Source organism: Peromyscus leucopus, chromosome X (assembly GCF_004664715.2).
Source record: "Peromyscus leucopus breed LL Stock chromosome X, UCI_PerLeu_2.1, whole genome shotgun sequence".
Classification (NCBI taxonomy): domain Eukaryota; kingdom Metazoa; phylum Chordata; class Mammalia; order Rodentia; family Cricetidae; genus Peromyscus; species Peromyscus leucopus.
The window spans coordinates 94,783,397-94,796,779 of NC_051083.1; the positions used below are offsets into that span (position 1 = coordinate 94,783,397).

Below are 13,383 nucleotides of genomic sequence, written 5' to 3' on the forward strand. Positions count from 1 at the left end.
ATGTTTATACACATAAAATAAATTTAAAAATAAATACATCTTTATAAAAGTTAAAACTTAAAAAAAAACTACTTAATGCAAGGCATAGGCTTATCTTTCTTGCACCAAATGTGAAGTTACAGTTGCTAATCTGAGAAACTTGTCTGTGGATTTGTAAGATTACAGTATTCGTAATGAAGTAACTGGTAAATCATCCAGAGTAAGTATTAGAAATGCTGCCATTTGTTAATTGATGTTGTCTTAGTTAGATTTCTATTGCTGTGAAAATACACCATGGCCATGGCAGTTTCCTTATAAAGGAAATCATTTAATTGGAGTGGCTTACAGTTTCAGAGGTTCAGTCCATTATCATCATGGTGGGACATGGCAGCATGCAGGCAGACATGGTGCTGGAGAAGGAACTGAGAGTTCTACATCTGTGGAGGCAACAGGAAGTGGATTGTCTCACTTGGCACTGCTTGAGCATATATGAGACCTCAAAGCCCACCTCTACTGTGATACACTTCCTCCAACAAGACCACACCTGCTTCAAAAATGCCAAGCTTCCTAGTAGTGTCATTTACTTTGTGGGTCATTTTCTTTCAAATCACCACAGATGTCTTCAAACCTCAGGGCTCACTTTGATCAATGTGAGTTTATAGGCTTTCTTCTATAACCTTCCTTTTTTTTCCAATCCCAAACTGTTCTCCACTGAATAAACAACAGCAACCAAGTTTCTCAAATAGAAAAAATACGTTATTCTTCAACTATCCCCATAAATTTCAAAGTTTTAATAAGAAGTGAAGTAGCAGTAGTAAGTTATATAATTGTGAATTACTTATAGGTACCAAAATTTAATTTTACATGTGTGCATTGTTGTATTTTTGTGTGTCATGCATGTGTGTCTATGTGTGGATATGTGTGTGCCACTCCATGCCTTCAGAGGTGAGAGAGCAACTTCAGGTGTTGGTTTTCACTTTTCATCTTGGTTGAGGCAGGGTCTCTTTGTTATCTGTTGCTGTTCTGCATACAGCAGGCTAGCTAGCCTTGTGAGCTTCTAGGAATTCTCATGTCTCCACCCCTCATCTTGCTGAAGAAGTAGTGATATGGCAGATACCCACTACTGTAGCACTGATAAGTGGTGAGGATTTGATCTCAGTTCCTCACATTTGTATGGAAGGGCTGTACCCACTGAACAACCTCCCCTGCGCCTACATCATATTTTAGTGAGTCACTTAATGTTTTTGCTCTAAATATGGAGAAACTGGCAGGTGTTGTTTTGATTAAAAGGCTTTCCAACTGATTAATGTGTTCATCAATAATTTGATTTTTAAAGAAAACTTTCATTACAGTGAGAAGAAAATATTTCCTCTTCATAGAAAATCTGGCAAAATGTCTTGGCTTTTGCTCAGAATTTGGAAGCAAATGAGAATCAACTGGAAATATTGGAGAAGTCAGGGGAATAGTGCTGGCTCTGCCTCTGCTACTGATGGGCTCTGCATTTTTTCACATTTAAAATGATAGGAGTACATTAGTTAATTTATAAGATCTATTACAACTCCTCTAACATTGTTTTATTGTTAGCATTTATTATAAAGAGATATGATGTATTTATGGCTTGTGGCAGGATATCAATGAAAGGTTGTACAAAAATATCCAAAAGTTTTAGCTTTGAATTCAACAATAAGTGATTAACAATTGTTCTTCCAGTGGAGATTTTGTGTTATGTTATCAGGTTCAAGACAACTTGTTTCTAAAAATTCCATTTAAAATAATGTCTTGGCTTTGAGAGATGGATCAGCATTTAAGAACACTGGATGCTCTTCCACAGGAACTAGGTTCAGTTTCTAGCACCCATATGGCAGCTCACAACCATCTTTAACTCCAGTTCTAAGGTATCTAATGCCCTCTTCTGGCCTTTGTGGGCACCAGGCACATAAGTGGTGCACAGACATCCATGGAGGCAAAACACCCACACACATAACAAAATGAAAAATAAACTAAAATAATGTCTTCTAATCGAGTCTTAAACTCAAAAGAAGAACCATTGCATGTTAGGATGACATAGTACTGTACTATATACTTGTGGCCCAAAGTTTAACTTGTACTGAAAACCATCAGTTCTATTCTTCATCACTCTTGAATACCTCAATTAGTTATTCAAAGGTAAAAATAGCAAATAATTTGTTTTGTTTATCAACACTTAAGTCCTCTTTTCAGTCTTCTCCCTATATTATACCATTTTCAAATCAGTAAGTTGTGCTTTCATATTTTGAGTATGTGAATATTATTGATATGCTGTTTGCTGTAGGTCTTTTATTTACCCATGCAATGCATTTATTGAGCTTTCTTTCAAAAAGTGCTATAGTGATCTAGTTCCCTCACATTTCCCCTAGCTTAGGAGACCAGACTGAGGCATGACTGTACGCAGCCTCTCTGTTATTTTCTGGCATATGAAAATCTAATTCATGTAAATATATTAGTTTATATTCAACAGCTTTATTAAACTATTCTCTGCAGAAATTCTTTTGAATTTTCTATCCCTTTAGTCATTTAACCTGAGTGGCATTTGTGTTTCTTTCTCAAACTTTCCTTTCCTTTCAAAAATTGCCAGCGCTCTGTTAAGTCCAACTTCATCATGTTTTATGTAGCATTTCTACATCTATACTCTTTAGTAAAAAATAAGTCTGTAATTTATCCTTCACATTCAGTCTTATGTAAGTTTGGTTACAAAATTAGACTAATTTTATCTGTTCTTTTCTCTGATGTTGTTCAGTTAGATTTGAATCCTGTACTCAAGCTCAATAACATTATGGTTAAGTATTATGTTGTGTATGATCTCTGACCTTTTACATTTGTTCAAATTAAAGAACAGTGTATGGTCAATTTTAATAAATTTCTAGGATTTATCTCATATAAATTTGTATTTGTCATTTGATGGATACATTGCATTATAGAAGTCCATTAGAATAAGTTCATTAGTCATGTTCAAATGTTTGTATGTCCTTACAGATTATTTTGTTTACATTTTATACCAGTCAGTTGTGAGAGATTTGTTTAAGATCTCCAGCTACATAGATTTGTGTGCCTTTATAAATCTGTTGGTTTTTATTTTATGTATTTTGGAGATGTTATTAATGTGTATAATTTAAGGTATTTTAAAGAAAATCTTCCTTGTGAACCAAATCTTTTATCATTCTGAAGTGACTTTGTTTTATCTTTTGTAATGTGTTCTGCCTTAAAATCCATTTTGTCTAAAATTAATACAGTGATACCAGCTTTCTTTGGTTATTATTGTGCCTAGCTTTTTCATCTTTTATTTCAACCTTTCTATGTAATCTTAGGCTTTTGATGTCTCTGATAAATATCATATCATACATTCTGAAATTTGCTTCCTTTTTTGAAGTTCTAAGGATATTTGTTTCCAACGTTTTTCTCAAGGTTCTTACCTAAGATTTTAGTAGCATTTTCAAAACATTGTAGGAATATGTAATGAAAACAATTACGTCTTCATATAGACTCAGTATCTGTCAGTGTTTTGCTGTATTTGCCTTACACTTCTTTCTCTTGCTGCCTAGTATTTCTATGTGTGTGCATGTTCAATGATTAGTTAAAAGTAACTTACTGACAGCATGACACCATGTACCTAACAACCTCATCACAAATCGTGTCTTACATTAATTACTAATAACTTATCACCCCTGAGAAAATTAATCATTTTAAAGGATCATGTCTTTTATAGTTGTTTATGTCCTGCTTTTGTTTATTCTCTTAAAATTTCAAATTTCAAGATAAAATTTTGATTAAAATTTTCCATGGACCTCCTCTGTACATCTTGGGAGGAGAGGAGCTGTCCTCCCAGTGAACTTTACTTTCAAGGATGTTTTATAATAAATGACTTGAGAACTAGTGATAGTTATCTCCCTTTGCAAGAAAAGTCAGTTATGTTTACCTAATAGAATAATAAAAACAAGATCTCAAGAAAACAGTTCCTGCTCCTTGTGAGATAAGTAAGTTCTTTAAATACCTGGTTTCTCTTCAGCAACAGCCAGCAATGTGACCTGTGTGAAGGTTCATACTGTCTGCTTAGCATTACCCTGTGGAAACGGCAGCGTAAGGAAGCCCAGAATATGGCTTTGAGTAATACATTCTTATGTCTGATTCACAGGTCTTACATTTTTAAAACTATCCCATAACACTGGGGCAAAACTTACTTGTTAGTTTTCAAGTAGAGAAATGTCTTAACCTCTTCTTAGTTGTTGACTGTGTATCTTCCTATATTTTATTCATTTATATGAGTTTTAACAGCATCTTTGATATATAATTTAAACACTTTTCAGTTTGTCTATTTAAAGCATATGTTCAGTAGTTTTGTAGAGTATGTACAGAATTTTACAGCCATCACCCAAATGAATTTTAGAAAATTTTTATTAATATGATAAGAAAACCATACCCCTTAACTTTCTCTTCCCATTAAAACCAGTCACAGGCAACTACCATTCTACTTGTTTCTATAATTCTATCTATTCTCAACATTTACCGTAAGTAAACTCATGTCAATGTGAAATTTTGTATTTGTATTTTTACTTAACACAGTGTTTCCAAAGTACATGAATGTTGTAGCATGAAACAATATTTCCCTCCTCTTTCTTGTCAAATGGTATTTCATTGACTGTGTATACTACATATTATTTAATAATTTCATCTTGATGGATATCTGGGTTGTTTTTTATCCTTTGGAATATTATTTGTAATGATTTATGAATAGTCATATATAAGGTGTTTTATAGACATTTTCTACTTTTCTTGGATATATGCCTAAGTATGGAAGAGTTTGGTAATTATGTTTGTTTATTAACTGCTAGACTGTTCTAAAATGGTTATATCATTCCGCAACCACACCAGCAATGTATGAGGGTTTTATCTAGGCTCCATCCTCAGTAGATGTTATTATTGTCTATCTTTTTCATTAGAGCTAGGTAATAATGTATGAATTGATATTTCAAAATGTTTTTGGTTTTCATCTCCCTAATGACTAATGATACTATGTTTGCACATGCTTTCTGTATCTGTGTTTTTAAAATAAATAACAATTAACATTTGTTGCCCATTTTAAAATTGGAGTACTTGCATTCATAATAAGCTATGAGGTCTCTTTATATATATATGTATATATATATTCTCCTTTATGAGAAATATGATTTATAAATATATTTCACCTATCAAGTATTTTCACTTTCTAATTCTGATAACTTTAAAATTTCTAAAAAAGACTTGTGTTTCTTTTATTTCTCTCTGTGTGTATCTGTAGCTGTGTGACTAAATGCCATGTACACATGAGTGTCTGTGGAGGCCAGAAGAGCTTCTAGATTCCCCTAGAGCTGGAGTTCCATGTGGTTGTGAGCCTCTGACATGGGTGCTGGCAATTAACCTCTGACCCTCTTCAAAAGCAGCTTGCCCTTTTGATGAATTTCCTAAGAGGGACTGACTAAGCAAATACCAGAAATATGTATTCCAATGTTTGCTTTTAATTTTTTTTATAATTTTACCTTTTCAATGTGTTTTCTATTTTAAGAAAAAAAAAGTTAAAACATATATGGAGTCATAAAAGGCCCAGGATAGCCAAATACAATCTTGAGCAAAAAGAACAATGCTGCAGAGATTACCATTCCAGAAGTCAAGATGTATTACAGAGCCATTGTAATAAAAACAATATGGTACTGGCAAAAAGAAAAGACATGTAGAGCAATGGAACAAAATAGGATGAGCTAGAATTCAGCCACTTTATATTTGACAGAGATGACAAAACATGAGCTGGACAAAAGGCATCTTTAATAAATAGTGATGGAAAAACGAGGTGTCCGTGAATTGGGAAGAGAGTATGGAAGAGCATATGGGATAGTTTGGAGGGAGAAATGTAATTAAGTTTTAATCTAAAAAATTACAAATAAAATTGTACTATTAATAAAACCTGGATGTCCACATGCAGAATGAAATTAGACCTGCATTTATCATCTTTCTCAAAAACTAACTCAAAAGGGATTGAAGACCTCAACTTGAAACCTGAAACACTGAAACTACTAGCAGAAAATACAGAAACTATCCTATATGATAGAGATATAAGAAAGGACTTTCTTTTTTTTTTTTTTTTTTTTTTTTTCGAGACAGGGTTTCTCTGTGTAGCTTTGCGCCTTTCCTGGAGCTCACTTGGTAGCCCAGGCTGGCCTCGAACTCACAGAGATCCGCCTGGCTCTGCCTCCCGAGTGCTGGGATTAAAGGCGTGCGCCACCACCGCCGGGCTCTAAGAAAGGACTTTCTTAATAAGACTCCATTTACCCAAGAATTAATGACCAAAAAATGACAAATGAAATTTCTGCAGAGCTAAAGAAACAATCAACCAGATGAAGAGAGAGCCCACAGAATGGGAGAGACTCTGCCAGCTGTACGTCTGACAGAAAGTTAATATTCAGAATATACAAAGAACTAAAAAAAAAAAAAAAAAAAAACCAGTCAAACAAACAAAAATGACCCTTTCTAAAATGGGCCTGGGACATGAAAAGAGAGTTTTCAAAAGAAGAATAAAATGGCAAGGAAACATTTCACAAAATGTTCATTGTACCTAGCCAATGGAGAAATAAGGTTAAAAAAGAGTTGAGATTTTACCTTGCCCCAGTCAGACTGGTAAAGACCAACAAAACAACTGACAACAAATACTGAATAGGATTGGAGGGGAGATCCGCTGCTCACTGTTGGTGGGGTTGCAAACTAGTCCAGCCACTCTGGGAATCAGTGTGGAGAATCCCCAAAATGTAAAAATAAATCTATCATATGACTCGGGAATACTACTCCTTGGCATGTGGTCAAATGACTCAACATCTTATTCCACAGATACTTGCTCAGTCATGTTCATTTCTGCTCTATTCAAAATAGCTAAAAATAAAAACAACCTGAATTGTGAAACAAATGAATAATGAAAATGTGGTACATATCCACTATGGAAAACTATTCAGTTGTAAATAAAAACGAAATCATAAGTGTTTTCAGATAGATGGATAGAACTAGAAAAAATCACATGGAATGAGATAACATAGATCTAGAAAGACAAATGTCACATTCTATCTTATCTGAAGTTCTTAGCTCCAAATCTTAAGATGTGAGCAGATAATCTGGATTTTTAGTATCGAAACGTAGTGGCTTGAGGGAGAAATGTCCCCCATAGGCTCTAATTTTTTTTGAACACTTGGCTCCCATTTGGTGGCACTGCTTGGGATATATAAGAAATATAAATGTACTTTATGTTTAGACTTGAGTCTTACCCTCAAAATATTTCATTTATCTATATACAAATGTGCCAATCTGCAAAAGATAAAAATGCCAAAACATTTCAGGTAATATTCTAATCTGTTTTTTATTTTCATATTTTAAGACCTAAAATTACTATTATTATTTTCTACACTTATCCTAATACCATATACTAAACGATTGTTTTTGAGCAATAAATCTTGGAGCAGTTCCATACTGTTTTAATTATTATAGTTTTATGATATATTTCAATCTGTGGTAATATAAACCTTTCTTAATTTTTATTTTGATGTTTTCTCATAGAATAAAAACTAAAAATATTACTATAGATCCATAATTACAATGCATTAACAACCAACCATCTGTGATTTTGTAGAAATAAACTTTGCACCACAGTATTGAAAAGATGAAGCTAGGATTGATGGCCATGCTACCACTCTAGCACTTGAGAGGCTGAAGCAAGAGTAGTACAAGTTCTGTGTTAGTTTGGGATATAAACTCTGTCTCAAAAAGAAGCTAACTAGCAATACCTTCCTATTATACTTTTTTTTTCGTGTAGACTTAGGAAATCTTTTAAACTGAGATATGTAGTGTTCATTTTATCTCACTATTTGCCTCACCCAAATTTTCTTTCATCATATTGCTTGGTGTAATATTTTTTCCTAGTCTACAAAGATTTTCTGCCTACCTTCCAAGTGTTATTAACAATTCTTAGCCTCGAGGGAGCTATCTTTATTAACTGTGATAACCATGGATAACAGTCATTTTCTTTTACTTGGTGAATCCTCTAGAACTATAATTAAAGCTTGAATCTACTGAGCAAAATAATATTATCTATGTCTGTCATTTTATAAATGAGAAACAAACCCTAGAGTCTGTAGACAACTTCTCCATGGTCTCATAACGATTGACTTGCTATAGAAAGATCAGGATATATTTCTTGCATGTTATTACTTTTCCCATTACTGCTATAGCATTATTCCACTGAATTTTAATTACATTTTCATTTGTTTATGGCTAGATTCTTAAAAACTAGGTTTCAAGTTCCTTAAAGGCAGCAAACACCCAGGTCTACACATTTTGTGCCACTCATAGACATACCATTGTGCTTTGTGCTTATTAGGTACCTTGTCAATAGGAATAGACACTGCTTAAAAACGAAAAGCTGTTCCACCTAATGAGATGTCTAATTAGGGCCATTTCCTTATGGCGTCCCATTAATAACTGCATGGAAAGTGTCATCTAGTGGTTGGTGTGTGTATTACAATGACTTGGCTTTATAGTGTTTCTTTTTTTTTTTTTTTAACCCAAGAGTAACAGTCCTTTTATAACCTATTGGTATAAATCGATTATAACTTAAAATTTTAAATTAATTTCAAACATTTTTTCATAAATCTTATGTGTTTTAAGGAGTGTTCTCTCTAAAATATACTTCATGTTAGTTGATAAAAAGTTTAATACGATGAAATCATTAATCTTGAGAAACATTGCATATAACCATACAAGAATATAAAACGTCTTATTTTTTCATAAATTATATTTTAATATTTATGTTATGGTCAGATATTGAGACGTGAAATATATATTTAATGGGAATTCATGTTGGTTTTGTTTGTATTAATAAAATTCTATTACGCCTTTTTTTATGATTTTCATTACTGCAATCTGTACTTGGTGGAAAGATCTCTTGATTCAAATGTCTGAAAATGCAAAAAGATTTCATTTTTATATTTATAACAAAATCTCATGTGCATATATTTCATACTTTAGTTGTAGATATACTTCCTAATGTCAAATATTATTCTCATATTAGTAGCCATTGTGGATGAGCATTACCCTCTGTTCCTTTATTAATAGTGCAATTAACTGTTGGCAATATTTACAACCTAATTCAGGTATTATGAGCATTGACTATTCCTTTCTCAAGAATTTGTGAATATGTGGCTTCTAAATTTTATAAATTCATAGTTTAGAACCAATAATTTATCTTTGCATAAGCCAAAATTACATGGATTTATTTACATTAATATCTTTGTGCCTAACAAGTTTTTTGTCTTCAATAATAATGCTTCTTATTTGATGAAGGATTACACCTAGATAAACCTAATGGAGTTATAAGTTGACATGTAATACTGAAAACAGAGTATAATCTAAGTACCTATGTATAGTAATGATTGTGTGACTAATATGCTTCTATTACTGTGATAAATACCATGACCAAAAGCAACTTGGAGAGGAGAGGGTTTATGTTGATTTCATGACCCAGTCACTGTCAATCATTGAGGGAAGTTAGAACAGGAACTCAAGGCAGGAACCTGGAGGCAGGAACTGAAGTGGAGTCCATGGAGGAGTGCTGCTTACTAGTTTGTTCTTATGGCTTACTCATCCTACTTTCCTATACAACTCATGAGCACCTGTCCAGGAATGGTACTTTTTACAATGGGCTGGGCCCTCCAAAATCAATCATTTATGAAAAAATAATGCTGCATAGGGTTTCCTACAGGGGTCATTTTCTCCATTTGATTTCCCCCTTTCTTGTCAAGTTGACAACAAAAGAAAACAAAACAAAAAAACAACAAAGAACCCTATCCAGAACAATAACAGATTTTAAGTTGAAGTATCAGCGTATACTTTTATTGGAACACACTCTTGCAGTGTGAGAGATGCTTCTATCATTACACCATTTTGTCTTTCCTTTATAATCACGGAAACAGGTTTCATCAGGATGGTGTCTTCTAGTTTGAGGCATAGTTAATTGATAAGAATTTTGGGAGGTTTTCTAGTAAAGACTAGTGAAAGGAAAACTTGGAAGACAAGACAGGAGGCTGGCTTACTTTTTAAACCATGGGCTCTGAAGATGGAACAATGATTAGCAATGTTTTATATTTTCCTTGTGCAAAGGCTTTCAGTAGTTGGCTTGACAAAATGTGTTCTGCTTTTTTTATACATAAATACTGCACTATCTGTATATATCATCCTAATTACTATTAGTTTTTCTAAGCATTTCAGCTCCACAGTAATGTCAAAGATAGTTCTGTATGCTACGTGTCACTTACTCTCTTCCCATTATCTAGGTGCTTTTATATTAGAGAAAGATATTCTCTGCCTTCAGGACTTCACTCCCTAGTGTAGTTAAATTTGCTTGTTAGTCACAATTCAGAGCATTTAGGCTTTGTATAAAGCTTGGAATGGTTAAAAATTGAGCTATTAGTGATGAAAGAACAGGGACAATGAATAAAAGGAGATAAAATACAGCATTAGATGGTCTATGATCCACGTGAGGTGTTCCTACAGCCTGGACAAGTGATAAACCATATCAATCAGAATGCTATATGAATTTTCTTTTCATGTTAGCATCTTTAAAAAAGATATTACTCAGCTGGGCATGGTGGCGCACACTTTTAGCCTGGCACTCAGGAGGCAGAGGCAGTGCATGGAATCTCTGTGAGTTCAAGACAAGCCTGGCCTGCACGTTAAGTTGCAGGATGGCCAGGGCTATGTAGGACCCTGTCTCAAAAAGATGAAAGCAAAAAACAAAAAGATATTCCTCATTGTGTAAAGGAGATGGCTATCAAGGGATGATTTTTATCCCTGAAACTTACATGGTTAACAACTTCATGTTGTTTTCTTACCACCACACACATGCTACAACATGCATGTACCAGAGAGAGAGAGAGAGAGAGAGAGAGAGAGAGAGAGAGAGAGAGAGAGAGAGAGAGAGAGAGATGTAAAATTTAAGAGATACTTAATAGTTTAAAATTATAAAACTTTCATTTGTTCATTGTGAAAAGTTGAAAAAGAAATACATATAGCAAAAGCTTGGATATAAATTTCCATTGTCATTTGTATGTATCCTTTCAGATTTTTTCCTTGTATTGATTCTATAAGGTTGAATTGTTGCATTCAGTTGGCTTCTAAGTCTTACTTGCTTTCAAGTTTGTATTTAATGATTTCCCTTTCTCCTTATATAGGCCTGCCATGGGTGTTCTCTTGGATCAAAATGTGACTGCAGTGGTATAAAAGGGGAAAAGGTACGTTCTGAGTAAAACAATCCAATGCTGTTCGTGAATGAAATTAGGCTTCTGTCAGTCCACAAATAAATACAATGAATTCTACTGCATTACAGAGGGAACTTACAAAGATTAGATTGCATGTTCTCTGTAAGGCACCATTTAATAAATATTTTAGGCTTGGTACATAGAAGTTCTATTGCATTTTTTTTCTGAGGATTGGATCCAGGACTTTGCACAAGCTAAGCAAGCAATCTACAACTGTGCCACATCCCTAGTTCCTTAAAAAAAAAAAAACACAAAACACAAAACAACAACAAAACCCACAAGAGCTATTAAAAAATAACCCAAAAATCTTAGGGGGCAGCATGGGAAAGGACCAGGAAATGTTCAGGGAACAGGGAGCAGGGATTGGGGAGAATCAACAAAATGAATAATGGATGAAAATTCTTGCTAGAAACCTGTTACTTTACCAGTGAATTGTTTTGTTTTCTGTTAAGATAGGATCTCTCTATGTAGTTCAGGTTGGCTTGGAGCTCACTATGTAGATCAGGCTGGCTCACCTTGAACTCATACACAACCATCTGCCTATGCCTCTCAAGTGCTGAGATTAAAGGCTGAGGCACCATACCCAGCTTTACAGGAACGTTTAAAGATTTAATAATAATAGTAAGAAGAAATCCTAGCTCTTGGTCCAGTCAAAATATGCCTCAGATGACTTCTAACTTGAGGGCTTTTGTCTTCCAGCCCCTTTTGGTCTGTGTGTCAGTAACTGACATCAAAATTAGAAATTTAAAACAGGATAATGAATTGCAGACTGAAGAGAATTGTACTAGGAGATGGGCATCTTACATTATTACTCTTCTCTCTTCATAACTCAATAAACTTTTTTTAATGAGTAAATGACTGGATGTTACTAATTATATATGAAGAAAAGTTAGTGACTACGTCTTTTTTTTTTTTGTTTGTTTGTTTTTTTTTTTTTTTTGTTTTTCGAGACAGGGTTTCTCTGTGTAGCTTTGCGCCTTTCCTGGAGCTCACTTGGTAGTCCAGGCTGGCCTCGAACTCACAGAGATCCGCCTGGCTCTGCCTCCCGAGTGCTGGGATTAAAGGCGTGCGCCACCACCGCCCGGCTGTGACTACGTCTTTAGTGAATATACCAGTTAGTCACAGAAGTATTCATTAACATAGTGAAAGATGTCAAAAGTCCTGGTGGCAATAAGTTCATTTATTTATTTTATAGAATCTTATTTCCAAACTCCATTCTGCCATGTAACACACTGCCCCCTAGCAGAGACCTATTAAAAGTTACTGAATGATGTTCTACATAACACTCATGTAAGTAACATGTTTGGGGGATTAGCTTTGCAGCAAGAATGTTTTCTATAGTGTCAAAATATTAAAAGGGATTCATTTGGGATTATAAGGGATGGAAGGAAGTAGAAGGGATCATCTTTTAAAGGAAGGAAGTACACTTGGTGAATTTACGTTTATGTAGTTATTACTGCTTGTACCTCTCAGTCTGTAAGACAAAGGATGGCTAAATGCTTACAAAGAGTCATGGTCATGGTTAAGCTGTCGATTGACCTTCTAATAACTGGGTTGTGCCCAGTGGTAGAGTACTTGGCTTCTATTTGTGAGACTGTAAATTTCATATTCATCACTACACAATAAATGAACTAGACTTACTACAAAATAGGTTTCCTTTGTATAATTTATCAAAGTCTGAAATCTCACCGTTTTTTTTTTTTCCTGGATTTGGATAAAAGCATTTGCTAAAAATTTTGTTTAACCCTTTAAGGAAGTTCATTTATTGAATAGATATTTCCTGAATATTTGTTCTATTGGACACTAAGAATTCAAGGTTGAAGAAGCCATGATTGTTTCCATGCAGGGGTAAAGGAAAAAGTGGTATCCAGGGTAATTTCTGACTGAGATAGATAAGCCAATAAAGTTTGTGATCTGCATATTAAGTTTACATTTAGTAAAAAATTTAAAACTTCTCTTTGTCATGACTTCACACATAAAATTGAAATAGCAATTTTACTTTGTCTTGTCATGGAGAGTAACAAGTAGGACAAAACATGGAGGG

The 13,383-nt window shown here is 34.1% G+C and overlaps 1 protein-coding gene across 5 annotated transcripts in view; it reads left to right on the forward strand.

Moving 5' to 3' along the window:
- The window catches only part of Col4a5 (collagen type IV alpha 5 chain), a 201,646-nt gene that overhangs the window by 59,776 nt on the left and 128,487 nt on the right, over nucleotides 1–13,383 (forward strand). For all 5 annotated transcript variants that reach the window (XM_028876974.2, XM_028876973.2, XM_037199406.1 and 2 more), the window contains one exon: nucleotides 11,253–11,312. In XM_028876974.2, coding sequence (XP_028732807.1) covers nucleotides 11,253–11,312 — 60 coding nt within the window. The remainder of the gene's footprint in view (nucleotides 1–11,252; nucleotides 11,313–13,383) is intronic.